Source organism: Coregonus lavaretus (assembly GCF_964263955.1).
Source record: "Coregonus lavaretus genome assembly, chromosome: 10".
In the NCBI taxonomy this organism is placed as follows: Eukaryota; Metazoa; Chordata; class Actinopteri; order Salmoniformes; family Salmonidae; genus Coregonus; species Coregonus lavaretus.
Genome location: NC_139997.1, coordinates 53,785,281 through 53,806,723, shown reverse-complemented (window position 1 = coordinate 53,806,723; position 21,443 = coordinate 53,785,281). Strand labels below are relative to the sequence as shown.

The 21,443-nt window shown below is 43.4% G+C and overlaps 1 protein-coding gene across 2 annotated transcripts in view; it reads right to left on the bottom strand.

Annotated features, from left to right (window-relative positions):
- The window catches only part of LOC311136599 (rho GTPase-activating protein 26-like), a 161,933-nt gene extending 140,740 nt beyond the window's left edge, over positions 1-21,193 (bottom strand). For both annotated transcript variants that reach the window (XM_084170791.1, XM_084170792.1), the window contains exon 1: positions 20,586-21,193. In XM_084170791.1, coding sequence (XP_084026917.1) covers positions 20,586-20,739 — 154 coding nt within the window. In that variant the 5' untranslated portion in view covers positions 20,740-21,193. The remainder of the gene's footprint in view (positions 1-20,585) is intronic.
- Positions 21,194-21,443: the final 250 nt, after the last annotated feature.

Sequence of the window (21,443 nt, the reverse complement as noted above, 5' to 3'; positions counted from 1 at the left end):
CATACAGGGGGAGAGGTGGGAGAGGGGGAATCACACAGACCACAGGCCGATGCCACCAGCCTTGTTTTAGGAGGAGAGGATGAAGGAAGCGAGGGGGTAGTACACCTGTCCTCAGGCCTGTGGAGGGGAGCATAATGCAAGGCTATGTGATTTGATGATGATGATGATGATGATGATGATGATGATGATGATGATGATGATGATGAATGGCGGGAGATTGAGCACAACTTCCAAGAAAACCAAAAATGACTAAGGGAAATTCCATGGTAACAGAATGACGCAGAGATTCCGATTTTTCCCTTTAAAAGTATGTCAAACAAAAACCATTGATTGCAAATTTAAACAAACCATGCATCTCTATGCACAACGACTACTTTTAACAATTTCCACTCAACATTTTACAAAAAACACATTTACTCGAAGAACAGTGCAGATGTAAAGTTTGGTAACAGAATGACGGTAAAATCTCCCTCAGTTTATATGACCAAGTTTTACAAAACGTAAATATCTACTCCGAATTAAGATTCTAAGATGTCTGCAGAAAGAATGGGATGTCAGCTATGATATGACACCTTGAGTTTAAAAAAATCTATTTTGGTTATTGAACTACAGTAAGTGAAGTGGATTAACACCCGGTAACAGAATGACTCCATAGGTCCCTGATCTGTACTATACAGAAATGCGCTGAACATAACAGTATGCCAGTGGAAGGGAGGAAAGTAGCAGGTGACCCAACAGTGGTTTGTGAATACTATGATTTCCCATTGTAGCCAGTGGCAGTCATTCTGTTACAGACTTGGTAACAGAATGGCAAATTTTTTATCACTTAATAAATCATAAACCAAATTGTTATCAGTAAAAACACTATAGCTAATCGGTAGTTCTTTCTTTACTTGTTACTTATGTGAACTTTCATTATCCTCCCTTCTCATGAGGAAGAGAAATTAGAAAATATATTTAAGATACTGTATGTGGGTAACTGTACTGCAGGTTTTTGGTAACGGAATTACAAGGCACAAGGCAATGCTTCTTAAACATATTAAAGGCAAATAATTTATCCAAAACTAAATGTAAGTAAGTGTTGATATTAGTTGGCAGGGGTCTTTACTTCAATATTATTGTGTTTTGATGTATTTCTAATACCTTTTAACGGTCCAATACAGCCGTTTTTATCTCAATATCAAATCATTTCTTGGTAACAATTAAGTATCTTACTGTGATTGTTTTCAATTAAAATGGTAAAAAATAATTTAAAAAATAGCATCTTAGCAAGGAGCAATTCCTCAAGCAAGAATTTTGCTAGGACTGCCTGCTAACCAATGTACCGCCTGATGATGTCACCAGGCAGGCCAAAACTCCATCCCACCAAAACTGGCTGAAATTTCAAACAGTTCTTACACTAACAGGGCATTATCATAATTTGTACAATTTCACAGTATTATTCCAACCTCATAGTGAGTGTGGAAATATATATAAAACACAGGAAAATCATGTTTTTGACTGCACTGGGCCTTTAAGACTTTTTCTGCTAGATGTTTTATAAGACCCGTTGTCCATCTGTTTGAACAGAAATCAAAGCCTTTGCTTATTCCTAATTTTTCCCTTAATTTTGTTTTAGTAATACAAAATAGACTCTTAGCATTCATTTGACACCAAATTTGATGTGCTCCTATAAACTTCACGTTAGTGCTCAGTTTTATATGGAAATGCCCCTAACCTACATGGAGGTAAAACATTACAGTTACAATAGCCCACAACTGAATGTTTTGTTTTAGGAAGTCCATGTTTGTTATATGGACACCATCAACTACACTCTATGGCACTGTGTGCCATATCCTGGTATTATCACAGACTGTCAAGGTGAAAGTCTCCAAGGTTTTAGTGCCCTGGAGATACAGTACAGGCATTTCAAAGTGAAGTAGCCTCATATGGAGAGAACACTGAACACATTTCTACAGTTGTATGACTGAACAAAGATGACAGTTCCATAAAATGAAGCTCTCCCTGACACAAAACCTGCATTCTCTTTCTTCCTGGAAACTACCATGAACAAGCGCAACACAATTCTCTGAAAACAGGCCAAAAATGAATGGCCCCACTTCTGAGTAATAACATCTATTTCAGATCGTGAAGAGTCGATTTTGGACCAGCAGAGGGGGAAAATGGTTCTTTATGAGCACTCACACAAACATATTAGGCTTGAGCGGTATACCGTATACTGGGGTATTTGGAAATAGCCACAGGATGGTTTTTCAATACCGTCAATACCGTTGAAACTATTTCTTTGAAGATTTTTAATATATTTTAATATCTGTAGCTACTTCTTAAGTAAATACCTGTAGTCAAATCAAATCAAATTGTATTTGTCACATACACATGTTTAGCAGATGTTTTTGCGGGTTTAGTGAAATACTTGTGTTTCGAGCTCCAACAGTGCAGTATATCTAACAATTCACAATAATACACACAATACACACAACCTAAAAGTAAAAGAATGGAATTAAGGAATATATAAATATTATAAATATTAGGATGAGCAATGTCGGAGTGGCATAGACTAAAATACAGTAGAATAGAATACAGCATATACATCTGAGATGATTAAAGCAAAAATATGTACACATTATTAGAGTGACTAGTGTTCCATTATTAAAGTGGCCAGTGATTCCAAGTCTATGTATATGGGGCAGCAGCCTCTAAGGTGCAGGGTTACGTAACCGGGTGGAAGCCGCCTAGTGATGGCTATTTAACAGTCTGATGGTCTTGAGATAGCTGTTTTTCAGTCTCTCGGCTTCGATGCACCTTTACTGTTAAATAAAGGGTGAACAGGCAGTGGCTCGGGTGGTTGTTGTCCTTGATTATCTTTTTGGCCTTCCTGTGACATCGGGTGCTGTAGGTGTCCTGGAGGGCAGGTAGTTTGCCTGCAGTTGCGGGCGGTGCAGCCAGACAGGATGCTCTCAATTGTGCATCTGTAAAAGTTTGTGACGGTTTTAGGTGCCAAGCCAAATTCTTCATCCTCCTGAGGTTGAAGAGGCGCTGTTGTTTCCTGAAGTCCACGATCAGCTCCATTGTTTTGTTGCCATTGTGGGAGAGGTTATTTTCCTGGCAACACACTCCCAGGGCCTTCACCTCCTCTCTGTAGGCTGTCTCATCATTGTTGGTAATCAGGCCTACTACTGTTGTGTCGTCTGCAAACTTGATGATTGAGTTGGAGGCGTGCATGGCCATGCAGTCATGGGTGAACAGGGAGTACAGGAGGTGGCTGAGCACGCACCCTTGTGGGGCCCCTGTGTTGAGGATCAGCGAAGTGGAAGTGTTGTTTCCTACCTTCACCACCAGGGGGCAGCCCGTCAGGAAGTCCAGGACCCAGTTGCACAGGCCTGGGTTCAGACCCAAGGCCCCGAGCTTAATGATGAGCTTGGAGGGTACTATGGTGTTGAATGCTGAGCTATAGTCAATGAACAGCATTCTTACATAGGTATTCCTCTTGTCCAGATGGGATAGGGCAGTGTGCAGTGCGATGGCGATTGCATCATCTGTGGATTTATTGGGGCGGTAAGCAAATTGAAGTGAGTCTAGGGTGTCAGGTAAGGAGGAGGTGATATGATCCTTAACTAGCCTCTCAAAGTACTTCATGATGACAGAAGTGAGTGCTACGGGGCGATAGTCATTTAGTTCAGTTACCTTTGTGCAATCCGTTAGGAGATAAAGAAGATTGCATTCTTCATTTCAGCTGTCACATAATTGTTCTTTATGAAGCTTATTGGTAGTCCCCTTTCACGTGGTGTTTGTTTACAAGCACACAACGACGAGTGACCGGAGCCTTGTGAGTGTGTTGTGCAGCACGCGCCAGGTGATCTAGTTACAGTATGGAATTCACAACTAAATGTTTGCCAGCTACATATCTTATAACTATTAAGTTAACTGTCTAAAATGTGCTAAATGCTCTGCAGTTGTGCATTTGGTTTGCTAATTTAATAGCTAGTTAGCTATCTAGCTAAGTGGATAGCATCTTCCAAAATCATGGTTCGCTTGGTAACAGCAGAGAATCCCTGAATCAAGAACCTTGCTGTCTAATATTTGTTTAGTGCGTGCAGCAAATTGTGAGTAGCTTTTTTTTGTTACTTGTATAACTTTATGACCTGGGACGTCTGTCCTGCAAATACTTTAGTTCAGAGACCGTATAAAATGTTGGCAATGCGCTCGTTTGCATTTAGTTAGCATTCTTTATAGGATTTTACATGTACTTGTTAGTATTGCTAACCTTCGGATTACAAAGGCTTATTGGGGTTTGAAAATAGCGCTCCTTGTGTTCAGTGCCGGTATTACCAACACTGAATATAAGACATGATAAAATGCATCAGCGACTTGTATTTTAATGCAACTTTCTGAAATGGCACAGGAATGCCCCTGTCTGTGTGTATGTGTGCAGTGCTCGCATATGTCTACACTTTGTGTAGCCTTTAGTGATAATGTTAATGATCACCTTCTTCTGGTTGAGATGGAAAGGCTTTCCCAAAAACCTTCTCAATTAAATTGTAATGCAACTTTCTGAAATGGCACAGGAATGCCCCTGTCTGTGTGTATGTGTGCAGTGCTCGCATATGTCTACACTTTGTGTAGCCTTTAGTGATAATGTTAATGATCACCTTCTTCTGGTTGAGATGGAAAGGCTTTCCCAAAAACCTTCTCAATTAAATTGTAACTACAAAGTAGCCTATGCCTACCTGGCAGAATGATATGAAGATTATTTTCATCAAACCAGTGGCCATTTGTTTTGCAAACTCTGCAATCACATGAGCGCTACAGCAATACCACTTAAAGGGATACTTTGGGATGTTGGCAATGAGGCCCTTTATCTACTTCCCCAGAGTCAGATGAATGGTAAAATGGTATCCACGAGTTCATCTGACTCCTGGGAAGAAAATAAAGGGTCTCATTGCCAAAATCCCGAAGTATCCCTTTAACCAAACAATGGTCTCTTCCTGATGTGCACTTGCATTAAAGGGTAGTCACCCCAAAATCGAAATTTCTTCAATTTTTGCCAGACCTAAAGAATTGTCTCTTAATGTGGTTTAAACATTGTTGTGGATTTAGAACATCCAATTTTGTTGTTTTTCTGTTAAAAAGTGTGATTTTGAGAGCGAAAACCTGAAAAAACAGAAACCTGGAAAAGCAAAACTAAGAAAACAGAATTTGTGAAAAATATTAATGAAATCAGGCACAAAATCTAACGTATTTTATAGGGCCCTACACCATGTCATCCCTACAATCAGAGCAACTCCTACAATAAACATGCCTGAGACAGCCAGAGGTAGAACAGCCTGATGATGACTGTACAGTAGGCTTTGTGTGTGTGTGTGTGTGTGTGTGTGTGTGTGTGTGTGTGTGTGTGTGTGTGTGTGTGTGTGTGTGTGTGTGTGTGTGTGTGTGTGTGTGTGTGTGTGTGTGTGTGTGTGTGTGTGTGTGTGTGTGTGTGTGTGTGTGTGTGTGTGTGTGTGGTGACTGAGAGCCAGAGTTAGGGCAGCCTGATCACCATACATACAGTAGATCAGATGGAACAGTGGAATAACAAGGCTAATAGCCAATGAGATGCTTTAGGCTATTACAAGGTTGTAACAACCTTTTGGTTTGCTCTAAACATCAAAACAACAATTGCAATACCTTTAAAGCCACTAAACCAAGTATACTTTACTGCTACCTATTCAGATTCAACCATTTGTTCTGTTTCAGATCTTAACCTTGTTCCTTATTTATGACCACACAGTACCCATCAGATAACATTCAGGAGATTGTAAACAGGCCTTCCTCCTTCAGAACTTTCCTGTTCCTGTCCTGCACTGTTCTATTCCCCCAGTATTTTATGATGCTGCTGCAGAAAGAGAATGTTGGAAGTCAGCACACAGATCCAATCAATGTGTAACAAAGAACAAAGTACAGCAACACCCAAATGACATAAAGCACAGCCTATATTATGGAGAGCCCATTGAATAACCCAAGCCTGCCCTTGGTGTCACAATAACTGAACGCAATACGACTACACTACACAGTACATCTATACAGAATAAAAATATAAACGCAACATGTAAAGTGTTGGTCCCACGTTTCAAGATCCCAGAAATGTTCCATACGCACCCTGTTAGAGAGCATTTCTCCTTTGCCAAGATAATCCATCCACCTGACAGGTGTGGCACATCAAGAAGCTGATTAAACAGCATGATCATTATACAGATGAACCTTGTGCTTGGGACAATAAAAGGCCACTCTAAATGGTTAAGTTTTGTCACACAACACAATGCCACAGATGTCAAGTTTTAAGGGAGCATGCAATTGGCATGCTGACTGCAGGAATGTCCACCAGAGCTGTTGCCAGAGAATTGAATGTTCATTTCTCTACCATAAGCCGCCTCCAACGTTGTTTTGGAGAATTTGGCAGTACGTCCAACCGGCCTCACAACCGCAGATCATGTGTAACCACGCCAGCCCAATACCTTCACATCGGGCTTCTTCACCTGCAGGATCGTCTAAGACCAGCCACCCAGACAGCTGATGAAACTGTGGGATGGCAAAACTGGAGAATTTCTGCACAAACTGTCAGAAACCATCTCAGGGAAGCTCATCTGCGTGCTCGTCGTCCTCACCAGGGTCTTGACCTGACTGCAGTTTGGTGTCGTAACCGACTTCAGTAGGCAAATGCTCACCTTCGATGGCCACTGGCCCACTGGAGAAGTGTGCTCTTCACGGTTGAATCCCGGTTTCAACTGTACCGGGCAGATGGCAGACAGCATGTATGGCGTTGTGTGGGCGAGCGGTTTGCTGATGTCAACTTTGTGAACAGAGTGCCCCATGGTGGCGGTGGGGCTGTGGTATGGGCAGGCATAAGCTACGGCCAACGAACACAATTGACATTTATCGATGGCAATTTGAATACACAGAGATACCGTGACGAGACTCTGAGGCCCATTGTCGTGCTATTCATCCACCGCCATCACCTCATGTTTCAGCATGATAATGCACAGCTTCATGTCGCAAGGATCCATACACAATTCCTGGAAGCTGAAAATGTCCCAGTTCTTCCATGGCCTGCATACTCACCAGACATGTCACCCATTGAGCATGTTTGGGATGCTCTGGATCAACGTGTACGACAGTATGTTCCAGTTCCCGCCAATATCCAGCAACTTCGCATAGCTATTGAAGAGGAGTGGGACAACATTCCACAGGCCACAGTCAACAGCTTGATCAACTCTATGCGAAGGAGATGTGTCGCGCTGCATGAGGCAAATGGTGGTCACACCAGATACTAACTGGTTTTCTGATCCACGCCCCTACTTTTTTTTAAAGGTATCTGTGACCAACAGATGCATATCTGTATTCCCAGTCATGTGAAATCCATAGATTAGGGCCTAATGAATTTATTTCAATTGACTGATTTCCTTATTTGTATTTGTATTTGTATTTATTAGGGCTCCTGCTACTCTTCCTGGGGTCCAAACATATTAAAGCACTTACATTACATATAAAACAAAATATAAAACAGTACATCATATGACATTATTACACCACTACCTATCTACAATACAAAATGTTTAATACCACCATACAACAATATCACAATGTGTGCGTATGCATGTGTCTATACCCTTGTGTGTGTCTCTTCACAGTCCCCGTTGTTCCATAAGGTGTATTTTTACCTTTTTTTTTTTTTTATATGATTCTACTGCTTGCGTCAGTTACATGATGTGGAATAGAGTTCCATGTAGTCATGGCTCTATGTAGTACTGTGCGCCTCCCATAGTCTGTTCTGGACTTGGGGACTGTGAAGAGACCTCTGGTGGTATGTCTTGTGGGGTATGCATGGGTGTCCGAACAGTATTCCAAACAGACAGCTCGGTACATTCAGCTTGTCAACACCTCTTACAAAAACAAGCAGTAATGAAGTCAATCTCTCTTCCACTCTGAGCCAGGAGAGACTGACATGCATGTCATTAATGTTAGCTCTCCGTGTACTTTTAAGAACCAGCCGTGCTGCCCTGTTCTGAGCCAGCTGCAATTTTCCCAAGTCCCTCTTTGTGGCACCTAACCACACTACTGAACAGAAGTCTAGGTGCGACAAAACTAGGGCCTGTAGGACCTGCCTTGTTGATATTTATTTTATTTTATTTAACCTTTATTTAACCAGGTAAGCCAGTTGAGAACAAGTTCTCATTTACAACTGCGACCTGGCCAAGATAAAGCAAAGCAGTGCGATAAAAACAACAACACAGAGTTACATATGGGGTAAACAAAACATAAAGTCAAAAATACAACAGAAAATATATATACAGTGTGTGCACATGTAGCAAGTTATGGAGGTAAGGCAATAAATAGGCCATAGTGCAAAATAATTACAATTTAGTATTAACACTGGAATGATAGATGTGCAAGAGATGATGTGCAAATAGAGATACTGGGGTGCAAATGAGCAAAATAAATAACAATATGGGGATGAGGTAGTTAGGTGGGCTAATTTCAGATGGGCTGTGTACAGGTGCAGTGATCGGTAAAGTGCTCTGACAACTGATGCTTAAAGTTAGTGAGGGAGATAAGAGTCTCCAGCTTCAGAGATTTTTGCAGTTCGTTCCAGTCATTGGCAGCAGAGAACTGGAAGGAATGGCGGCTAAAGGAGGTGTTGGCTTTGGGGATGACCAGTGAGATACAGTGGGGAAAAAAAGTATTCAGTCAGCCACCAATTGTGCAAGTTCTCCCACTTAAAAAGATGAGAGAGGCCTGTAATTTTCATCATAGGTACACGTCAACTATGACAGACAAATTGAGAAAAATAAATCCAGAAAATCACATTGTAGGATTTTTTATGAATTTATTTGCAAATTATGGTGGAAAATAAGTATTTGGTCACCTACAAACAAGCAAGATTTCTGGCTCTCACAGACCTGTAACTTCTTCTTTAAGAGGCTCCTCTGTCCTCCACTCGTTACCTGTATTAATGGCACCTGTTTGAACTTGTTATCAGTATAAAAGACACCTGTCCACAACCTCAAACAGTCACACTCCAAACTCCACTATGGCCAAGACCAAAGAGCTGTCAAAGGACACCAGAAACAAAATTGTAGACCTGCACCAGGCTGGGAAGACTGAATCTGCAATAGGTAAGCAGCTTGTTTTGAAGAAATCAACTGTGGGAGCAATTATTAGGAAATGGAAGACATACAAGACCACTGATAATCTCCCTCGATCTGGGGCTCCACGCAAGATCTCACCCCTTAGGGTCAAAATGATCACAAGAACGGTGAGCAAAAATCCCAGAACCACACAGGGGGACCTAGTGAATGACCTGCAGAGAGCTGGGACCAAAGTAACAAAGCCTACCATCAGTAACACACTACGCCGCCAGGGACTCAAATCCTGCAGTGTCAGACGTGTCCCCCTGCTTAGGCCAGTACATGTCCAGGCCCGTCTGAAGTTTGCTAGAGTGCATTTGGATGATCCAGAAGAGGATTGGGAGAATGTCATATGGTCAGATGAAAACAAAATATAACTTTTTGGTAAAAACTCAACTTGTTGTGTTTGGAGGACAAAGAATGCTGAGTTGCATCCAAAGAACACCATACCTACTGTGAAGCATTGGGGTGGAAACATCATGCTTTGGGGCTGTTTTTCTGCAAAGGGACCAGGACGACTGATCCGTGTAAAGGAAAGAATGAATGGGGCCATGTATCGTGAGATTTTGCGTGAAAACCTCCTTCCATCAGCAAGGGCATTGAAGATGAAACGTGGCTGGGTCTTTCAGCATGACAATGATCCCAAACACACCGCCCGGGCAACGAAGGAGTGGCTTCGTAAGAAGCATTTCAAGGTCCTGGAGTGGCCTAGCCAGTCTCCAGATCTCAACCCCATAGAAAATCTTTGGAGGGAGTTGAAAGTCCGTGTTGCCCAGCGACAGCCCCAAAACATCACTGCTCTAGAGGAGATCTGCATGGAGGAATGGGCCAAAATACCAGCAACAGTGTGTGAAAACCTTGTGAAGACTTACAGAAAACGTTTGACCTGTGTCATTGCCAACAAAGGGTATATAACAAAGTATTGAGAAACTTTTGTTATTGACCAAATACTTATTTTCCCCCGTAATTTGCAAATAAATTCAATAAAAATCCTACAATGTGATTTTCTGGAGAGAAAAAAATCTCATTTTGTCTGTCATAGTTGACGTGTACCTATGATGAAAATTACAGGCCTCTCTCATCTTTTTAAGTGGGAGAACTTGCACAATTGGTGGCTGACTAAATACTTTTTTCCCCCACTGTATACATGCTGGAGCGCATACTACGGGTGGGTGTTGCTATGGTGACCAATGAGCTAAGATAAGGCGGGGATTTGCCTAGAAGTGATTTATAGATGACCTGGAGCCAGTGGGTTTGGCGACGAATATGTAGTGAGGACCAGCCAACAAGAGCGTACAGGTCACAGTGGGGAGTAGTATATGGGGCTTTGGTGACATAACGGATAGTCAAGGATCGGTAGGATAGTCAGTTTTACGAGGGCATGTTTGGCAGCATGAGTGAAGGAGGCTTTGTTGCGAAATAGGAAGCCGATTCTAGATTTAACTTTGGATTGGAGATGCTTAATGTGAGTCTGGAAGGAGCCAACATACTCTAGGTCAGACCCGCCGAGAGTAGTGATTCTAGTTGGGTGGGCGGTTGCCAGCAGCGTTCGATTGAAGAGCATGCATTTAGTTTTACTAGTGTTTAAGAGCAGTTGGAGGCTACGGAAGGAGTGTTGTATGGCATTGAAGCTCGTTTGGAGGTTTGTTAACACAGTGTCCAATGAAGGGCCAGATGTATACAAAATGGTGTCGTCTGCGTAGAGGTGGATCTGAGAGTCACCAGCAGCAAGAGCGACATCATTGATATACACAGAGAAAAGAGTTGGCCCGAGAATTTAACCCTGAGGCACCCCCATAGAGACTGCCAGAGGTCCAGACAACAGGCCCTCCGATTTGACACATTGAACTCTATCTGAGAAGTAGTTGGTGAACCAGGCGAGGCAGTCATTTGAGAAACCAAGGCTATTTAGTCTGCCAATAAGAATGCGGTGGTTGACAGAGTCGAAAGCCTTGGCCAGGTCGATGAAGACGGCTGCACAGTACTGTCTATTATCGATCGCGGTTATAATATCGTTTAGGACCTTGAGCGTGGCTGAGGTGCACCCATGACCAGCTCGGAAACCGGATTGCATAGCGGAGAAGATACGGTGGGATTCAAAATGGTCGGTGATCTGTTTGTTAACTTGGCTTTCGAAAACTTTCAAAAGGCAGGGCAGGATGGATATAGGTCTGTAACAGTTTGGATCTAGAGTGTCACCCCCTTTGAAGAGGGGGATGACCGCGGCAGCTTTCCAATCTCTGGGGATCTCAGACGTTACGAAAGAGAGGTTGAACAGGCTAGTAATAGGGGTTGCGACAATTTCGGTGGCTAATTTTAGAAAGAAAGGGTCCAGATTGTCTAGCCCAGATGATTTGTAGTGGTCCAGATTTTGCAGCTCTTTCAGAACATCAGCTGTCTGAATTTGTGTGAAGGAGAAGCGGGGGAGGGCTCATTGGCAAGTTGCAGCGGAGGGTGCAGAGCTGGTGGCCGGGGTAGTGGTAGCCAGGTGGAAAGCATGGCCAGCCGTACCAAATGCTTGTTGAAATTCTCGATTATTGTAGATTTATCAGTGGTGATAGTGTTTCCTAGCCTCAGTGCAGTGGGCAGCTGGGAGGAGGTGCTCTTATTCTCCATGGATTTTACAGTGTCCCAAAACCTTTTGGAGTTAGTGCTACAGGATGCAAATTTCTGTTTGAAAAAGCTAACCTTTGCTGTCCTAACTGCTTGTGTATATTGGTTCCAAACTTCCCTGAAAAGTTGCATATCGCGGGGGCTATTCGATGCTATTGCAGTACGCCACAGGATGTTTTTGTGCTGGTCAAGGGCAGTCAAGTCTGAGGAGAACCAGGGGCTATATCTGTTCTTAGTTCTGAATTTTTTGAATGGGGCATGCTTATTTAAGATTGAGGGGAAAGCACTTTTAAAGAACAACCAGGCATCCTCTACTGACGGAATGAGATCGATATCCATCCAGGATACCTGGGCCAGGTCAATTAGGAAGGCCTGCTCGCTAAAGTGTTTTAGGGAGCGTTTGACAGTGATGAGGGGTGGTCGTTTGACCGCAGACCCGTTACGGACACAGGCAATAAGGCAGTGATCGCTGAGATCCTGGTTGAAGACAGGAGGTGTATTTAGAGGGTAATTTAGTCAGGATGATATCTATGAGGGTGCCCAAGTTTACGGATTTAGGGTTGTACCTAGTAGGTTCCTTGATCATTTGTGTGAGATTGAGGGCATCTAGTTTGGATTGTAGGATGGCCGGGGTGTTAAGTATATCCCAGTTTAGGTCACCAAGCAGTACGAACTCTGAGGATAGATGGGGGGCAATCAATTCACATATGGTGTCCAGGGCACAGCTGGGGATAGTGTTGTTAAGAAGGCAGAGCAGCGCTTAATTATGGACATACTTATCCCCATCTTAGCTACTGTTGTATCAATATGCTTTGACCATGACAGTCTACAATCCAGGGTTACTCCAAGCAGTTTAGTCATCTCAACTTGCTCAATTTATACATTATTCATTACGAGATGTAGTTGAGGTTTAGGGTTTAATGAATGATTTGACCCAAATACAATGCTTTTAGTTTTAGAAATATTCAGGACTAACTTATTCCTTGCCACTCATTCCGAAACTAACTGCAACTCTTTGTTAATTGTTGCAGTTATTTCAGTTGCTGTAGTAGCTGACGTGTATAGTGTTGAGTCAGCCGCATACATAGACATACTGGCTGTCGTTAGTAAAGATGGAAAAAAGCAAATGGCCTAGACAGCTGCCTTGGGGAATTCCTGATTCTACCTGGATTATGTTTAATTAAAGAACACCCTCTGTGTTCTGTTAGACAAGTAACTCTTTCTCCACATTATAGCAAGGGGTGTAAAGCCATAACACATACGTTTTTCCAGTAGCAGACTATGATCAATAATGTCAAAAGCCACACTGAAGTCTAATAAAACAGCCCCCACAATCTTTTTGTCATCAATTTCTCTCAGCCAATCATCAGTCATTTGTGTAAATGCTGTGCTTGTTGAATGTCCTTCTCTATAAGTATGCTGAAAGTTTGTTGTCAATTTGTTTACAGTAAAATAGCATTGTATCTGGTCAAACACAATTTATTCCAATAGTTTACTAAAGGTTGGTAACAGGCTAATTGGTCGGCTATTTGAGCCAGTAAAGGGGGCTTTACTATTCTTAGGTAGCGGAATTACTTCTGCTTCCCTCCAAGCCTGGGGGCACACACATTCTAGTAGGCTTAAATTGAAAATATGGCAAATAGGAGTGGCAATATCGTCCGCTATTATCCTCAGCAATTTTCCATCCAAGTTGTCAGACCCTGGTGGCTTGTCATAATAGACAACAATAATGTTTTCACCTCTTCCACACTCACTTTACGGAATTCAAAATTACAATGCTTGTCTTTCATAATTTGGTCAGATATTATTGGATGTGTCAGCAATTGTTTGCTAATCTTGCCAATGAAAAAAGTATTAAAGTAGTTGGCAATATCAGTTGGTTTTGTGGTCTTTGAAATTGTTGCATGTTGCGTTTATATTTTTGTTCAGTGTATATAGTGTCACTGACACCCACAATATCAAAGGAGCTACTTGTCAGTATAACGACTTATCTCACGACACACACAAACAAGTATGCCCTTAAACACGCTACATGACAGAACGCTTTGTGTACACACACTCATGCCTTCCTCTATTAGTCCAGTAAGGGTTCTATTTTTCAAAGCAGATTTACTGCAAGAGGCCATAATGCTGAAGGAGGACTAGGACCAGGACAGTGGGTAGCTAGGGTGAGAATGATTCAGTGTAGCCAATGACTATGTGTGTGTATGTGTGAACAAACTATGTGAAGAATTCACACAGCTCTGTATTTAACTAAAGGGGAACCACGGGCTGAAATGTCTCAATGACACTATTTCCTTCATTAAGAAGAAAAAGGCTTATTTTCATTAGAAATGGCCTAGTTCAAGAGCGGGAGCCCCAAAGATAAACTCCACATGTCGTATGTGTAATTCCCACTTCCTCTTTCACGGTTAGGAGGCCAGAGTGGAGACCAGCTCAGAAACCGTAGCCTCTGTGCATACTTTCACCAGATGGAAAAAGTTCATGTTTCTAAAAAGAACCAAACAGGCCTTAATGGTTTTCAATTCCCCTTTTCTTTTGCCTTTCATTCTCTCTCTTTCGCTCTCTTCATATGTCCTCTTTAAGTGTATCCCCTACTGACATTGTCATTGGGCCATCAATAGTGCCTCCAGCACTTGTGCTCTCCTGCACAGAGAGAGAGGCCAGCTATGTTTCACTCACAACATTTATGTGAAGGCCGCTTGGAAGAAGTCCACCTGCACAAAAGAAAATAGGCCTGAATTCATGGCAGGGAGTTTGCAGGGCAGGGCAGGTTAATGGTTTAGAATTTCAGTAACACTAGCCTGTAGAAAAATGAACAGCAAGCGGAATGTGGTGGAAAAAACAACCAACATGTGCATACATTTATATGTATATAGCCTATAGAGAGAATTAGACTGGTGCATACCTTGGAAATAAGTCCAATACGTCTTTGTGAGTGGAAACACATGAAGGAATATGCCTGAACACAAAATGCTGGGTGGCTGAATGACTATGCAATTATGAAGCATGTAACTAAATAAAGCTTCTAAAGTTCAAATATTTACCAACTGGATTGTGTTAGCTCATCTTGGTAGTAATAGAAAGCCAAAAGAACCCAAACGCATGATTGAACTATCTGAGCATACGTGATAAAGTGCAGCTCTGCCACTGTAGGTCAGGGCTCAGAGAAGCATCCCCTGACAAAGCAATGGCAATAATAGACAGAGCTGTGTGGTGTGGGTGCCCTCATTTCGCCGCCTTTACGTCACTGCTTAAGGAATACCGTCCATGCCAACCCCCACCGACCCTCTTTCCCCCCCCCCCCTTCTCCCTCTCTCTCGCTCTCTCTCTCATACACACAAACACACAAACACGTGCCCTCACATTCGCGCACGCACATATTTATTGTCCTTTGTTCCCATCTGATGCATTCAGCGGAATGCCCTGAGACGCAATGACACCCCCCACTCCTCATGATACCCCCCACTCCTCATGATACCTCCCACTCCTCATGATACCCCCCACTCCTCATGATACCCCCCACTCCTCATGATACCCCCCACTCCTCATGATACCCCCCACTCCTCATGATACCTCCCACTCCTCATGATACCTCCCACTCCTCATGATACCTCCCACTCCTCATGATACCTCCCACTCCTCATGATACCCCCCACTCCTCATGATACCTCCCACTCCTCATGATACCCCCCACTCCTCATGATACCTCCCACTCCTCATGATACCTCCCACTCCTCATGATACCCCCCACTCCTCATGATACCTCCCACTCCTCATGATACCCCCCACTCCTCATGATACCCCCCACTCCTCATGATACCCCCCACTCCTCATGATACCTCCCACTCCTCATGATACCCCCCACTCCTCATGATACCCCCCACTCCTCATGATACCTCCCACTCCTCATGATACCTCCCACTCCTCATGATACCTCCCACTCCTCATGATACCCCCCACTCCTCATGATACCTCCCACTCCTCATGATACCTCCCACTCCTCATGATACCCCCCACTCCTCATGATACCTCCCACTCCTCATGATACCTCCCACTCCTCATGATACCCCCCACTCCTCATGATACCTCCCACTCCTCATGATACCCCCCACTCCTCATGATACCCCCCACTCCTCATGATACCCCCCACTCCTCATGATACCTCCCACTCCTCATGATACCCCCCACTCCTCATGATACCTCCCACTCCTCATGATACCTCCCACTCCTCATGATACCTCCCACTCCTCATGATACCTCCCACTCCTCATGACACCCCCCACTCCTCATGATACCCCCCACTCCTCCCTCCCGCAGGCAGACTGGGATAATGTGACTCTGTTCTGAAAGGCAAGAACCCCCCCCCCCTCACACACACACACACACACACACACACACACACATATACACAACATAGGCTACTGTTGACCCTTGGTGTTTCCCTCTCTCTGTTGCCTCCACACACATACACAAACACACACATACACAAACACACACTTACACACACACACCTCTGAAAGGGCCTACAGAAAAAGGAGACTCCCTGGGCCAGTAATGTGTGTATATTAGTCACAGTCACATTGTGTGGCTGCATTGGGCTCATCCATCACCAGAGCAGAGAGATAAAGCTGGTCAATTACTATCATCACTACTGATAAAACACACTGGGGGACCTCCAAGCAGAGTGCACTGGAGGTAGACCTAATTTCTGTCCTGGGGATTCCCACTCTGCTTCTCAGAGGGTTGGAGATGCTTCTACAGGGGAACATAGCAGAGTAGATTGTTTAGAGCCTCTGTTTATAGGGGTCTGTTTCTATAGCTGAGCCTGGATGTTTAACGGCTACGTGAGAGAATGCAGGGACCATTTCACTTTCTCTTAGCTGCATTCACTTCACAACAGCATTAACTAAACAAACACTGGCACCCTATCCCATATAGAGTGCACTACTTTTGACCAGGACCCATAGGGCTCTGGAAAAAAGTTGTGCACTACATAGGGAATAGGGTTCCATTAGGAACCAACCGTCAGTACACCCTTGTGGGACAGAGTGTGTAGGTGAGAAAATACCACAACAACAAAAAAGGTTACACCTACCTACAGCATACTGCAGTAATAACTATGTAACTACAATAACTGTGTAACTACAATATCCTATTAATGTATGATTTGGTCACCTGATCCTAAAAATACTAGTCATCCACAATGTGAGAGGACATCATCTTATGTAAGGTGGAAAAATATAAACAGTTAACTATGAGAAACAGCCTGCTAAGTTTCTGAGGGGGAAACTCAGGCATACTCCCTAATCCTCCATCTGGTGTCTTTCATCATCCCACTGTAGGACAGAATACATGTAAACTCAGGTTTCATAGGCCTTGGATCCACACTCACGAAAGACTGCTTTAGAAGACAGTCCATAAAAACCTGCAACTGGAGACACAAATTTCACCTCTCCTCCCTGAAATGTTGTGTCTGTTGTTAAATGATTTAAACCGGGTGGAAATCGATATATGCTTCTCAGTCATCGTCATGTAAAAATACTCAAGGGTCTGAAGCACTTTTCACCTCAGAAAACCCCTGTGACAACTTTGTCATTCTAGAAGATGATGACCACACACTAAAATGACAAAGCCTGTGTGTTCGAGCTATGTTATTGTGACAGTGACATACCGTAGTAGGTGGACCAATGGCAGGAGGTAAACTAAAGAGCCGTTCCTTCTACACAAAGCAAACTCGAACAAAACCTGGTTCTCATTTTATCCCATTTACACAAAACAGGCAACCTTTAATGTCAATTCATATATCAAAATATGCAGCCTTCCCATCCGCAGAACAGCGCCGGTAAACCCTCATTTGGGTTCATTTGAGTGATTAACGTAATGTCATGTTTAAGGTCAGGGGTAAGACGTTTCATCTGGATCCCTAATGACAGGTTGCCCTTTGCTTACAGAACGTCCATCTTGCTCCGGAGGCTGGCTGCCTGGCTGGTTGTGTACTACTGCTGGAGTTGGTGCTCTGTGAAGTCTGTGACTGACTGTAGGCCTGGCCCACAGGAACCACACGCCAACCAACAAGATGGGGAGGCGGTAAATGACACTGATGTTTCAGAGGTGACAGACATGTAAAGTGGGGTTTAATAGTAGCCTAAAGCCACTCCTCAGGTGTAACGTATGGTTTCCTTTCTCTTGTGGTGAGTAGTGACATACGTGTATGTAGAGGTTACAAACATGTACTTGTTGTTGTGCAATCACCACTATCAACCAGAACAAGGACAAAGCAGAGGGACTTGCCCAGAAAGTTAATTCTGGATTCAATTCTCACTAAAGTAGAGCGCTTCAAAATAATGTGAAAAGGGAACTGTAATATAGGCTTACATTATACACATGTAATATGCAATTTAAACATGTTATATGGCCTGTGGTTTCTGCAGCTACATAACCAGCTGTAGCTACAAAAGCTGACGATCCCTAACCCCAGTTCCCCTCTGACCTGGGACTACGGTCAATATGGGTCATTCTGTTTTATTTCTAGATGTCCCTGATAGACAAATGCAGAACTGTCCAGACTGTTAATGTTAGCTGACAGAGCACTGTACAGCAGAGCATGGAGTTTATTGGCCTGTTCTGAACATCTATCATGAGTTAGAGTGGAGTGGAAACTTTAGGTAATGTATATGAGTGTAGTAACAGTGTGTTACTGTATGAGGCAAGAGTAGCTAAATGTAAAGATTAGCTCTTCTACTTCACACTAGCTGTCTGGTGACTCGTGAACATGGGACTTTAGTTTGAGGCTTGATACTATAGACTGTTCCAAATTCAAACTCTGACCAGCAAGCACCTGTCAACTCATGCAGTCAAGTGTTCTACTCCCCTCTATCTGAACTGTCACTGACTGATGATGTTCAATGACTAAGTCCTTCATCTTACAACCATATTCTGCAGGAAAAAAAATGTTAGACATTACCATACACACTTTATATATACAATATACAGTGCATTCGGAAAGTATTCAGACCCATTTACTTTTTACACATTTTGTTACCTTACAGCCTTATTCTTGTTCCCTCATCAATCTACACACAATACCCCATAATGACAAAGCAAAAACTGTTTTTCGAAATTGAAACTGAAATATTACATTTACTTAAGTATTCAGACCCTTTACTCAGTACTTTGTTGAAGCACCTTTGGCAGCGATTACAGCCTCAAGTCTTCTTGGGTATGACGCTACAAGTTTGGCACACCTGTATTTGGGGAGTTTCTCCCATTCTTCTCTGCAGATCCTCTCAAGCTCTGTCAGGTTGGATGGGGAGCGTCGCTGCACAGCTATTTTCAGGTCTCTCCAGAGATGTTCGATCGGGTTCAAGTCTGGGCTCTGGCTGGGCCACTCAAGACTTGTCCCGAAGCCACTCCTGCGTCGTCTTGGCTGTGTGCTTAGGGTCGTTGTCCTGTTGGAAGGTGAATCTTCGCCCCAGTCTGAGGTCCTGAGCACTCTGGAGCAGGTTTTCATCAAGGATCTCTCTGTACTTTGCTCTGTACATCTTTCCCTCGATCCTGTCTAGTCTCCCAGTCCCTGCAGCTGAAAAACATCCCCACAGCATGATGCTGCCACCACGCTTCCCTGTAGGGATGGTGCTAGGTTTCCTCCAGACGTGACGCTTGGCATTCATGCCAAAGAGTTCAATCTTGGTTTCATCAGATCAGAGAATCTTGTTTCTCATGGTCTGAGAGTCCTTTAGGTGCCTTTTGGAAAACTCCAAGCGGGCTCTCATGTGCCTTTTACCGAGGAGTGGCTTCCGTCTGGCCACTCTACCATAAAGGCCAGATTGGTGGAGTGCTGAAGAGATGGTTGTCCTTCTGGAAGGTTCTCCCATTTCCACAGAGGAACTCTGGAGCTCTGTCAGAGTGACCATCGGGTTCTTGGTCACCTCCCTGACCAAGGCCCTTCTCCCCCAATTGCTCAGTTTGGCCGGGCGGCCAGCTCTAGGAAGAGTCTTGGTGGTTCCAAACCTCTTCCATTTAAGAATGATGGAGGCCACTGTGTTCTTGGGGACCTTCAATACTGCAGACATTTTTTGGTACCCTTCCCCAGATCTGTGCCTCGACACAATCCTGTCTCGGAGCTCTACGGACAATTCCTTCGACCTCATGGCTTGGTTTTTGCTCTAAAATGCACTGTCAACTGTGGGACTTTATATAGACAGGTGTGTGCCTTTCCAAATAATGTCCAACCAAATTAATTGAACACAGGTGGACTCCAATCAAGTTGTAGAAACATCTCAAGGATGATCAATGGAAACAGGATGCACCTGAGCTCAATTCTGAGTCTCATAGCAAAGGGTCTGAATACTTATGTAAATAAGGTATTTCTGTTTTTATTTTTTTTATACATTTGCAAACATTTCTAAAAACCTGTTTTCACTTTGTCATTATGGGGTATTGTGTGTAGATTGGTGAGGGGGGGGGGGGGAATCATTTAATCCATTTTAGAATAAGGCTGTAATGTAACTTAATGTGGAAAAGGTCAAGGGGTCTGAATACTTTCTGAATGCACTGTATGCTACTTTAAATATAAAATCCACTTTGCTATTAGTGAAAATATTTTGGGTTAACCTACTTAAGATCATTAGAGCTAACACATAGGGCTCTATGACATAGGGCAATGTCTTCATTCATAGTTGTTTGGGAATTTAGCTGAGTACAGTAGCGCAGTCATCGTCACAATAAAGTGCAACATTTTTGCAACGGTGTCAACGTCATGTGTCCACTCCCTTTCTTCCCCCACAAATAGCAAATGGATTATCTTACTTTTCAGTGCTTGGATGAGCGCCTTCCCATCTTTGATCAGCTCTTTGATGAATTTATTGGTCTTGTCCAGTTCCAGTTCGTGAGACTTCAATCTGTCTCGGAACTGGGGACTGTCCAGATAGCAGTCACTAAACTCCAGAGCAGGCAGTCCCATGTTTCCTCCTAGTCCACAGCACCCGAGGTCGGAGGAGGAAGAAATCTTTGACTTGTGATGTGCAATCCAATTATAAGAAGTTAGCAGAACACCGAGCAATATTCAGATACCTGGCTACATTACACTACATACCCAATAACATTTCTGACAACATACAGGCGGGCAAACGTGGTTCTGGCTTTTTTTAGCCTAGGATCCAAACAGCATCACCAAAAAAGTGCACGCGAAAAACTGTGCTTGTCCGGGAGGGAAGTGCTGAAAGAATATTCAGTTCTTGGCTGTCAAATATCGCAGGTAAACCTACTGTACATTCCTCATGACAACATCATACTGGTGAGGAAAAGCGGAGGAAGGTGAAACAACGAGACACGGTTGTAGTTGCGGATTCTTCACTGCGCGATTAAATGCAGTCCTTTCTCTCAAGCTTTGGCGTCCGTACTAACCTACCCCGAAACAGATAATCCTATGATGGATGTGGCTGTAGACCAATAGCATTGCTGGGTTCCAAAACGGTTCGAGGAGGCAAGCCACACTACCAATGACCGCACTACAGTTGCAGGAGATGGGGTGCGTAAAGAAAGGGCTGGTTGGTCAAGAACGGGGGTGGGGGTTCCATCAACCTGCTCAGGCTAGGATTAGCAAAGCGACAAGTTGTTGTTTAATCTTAAACTGTTTAAATGAAGAGCCCATTTAGTGTAATGGGA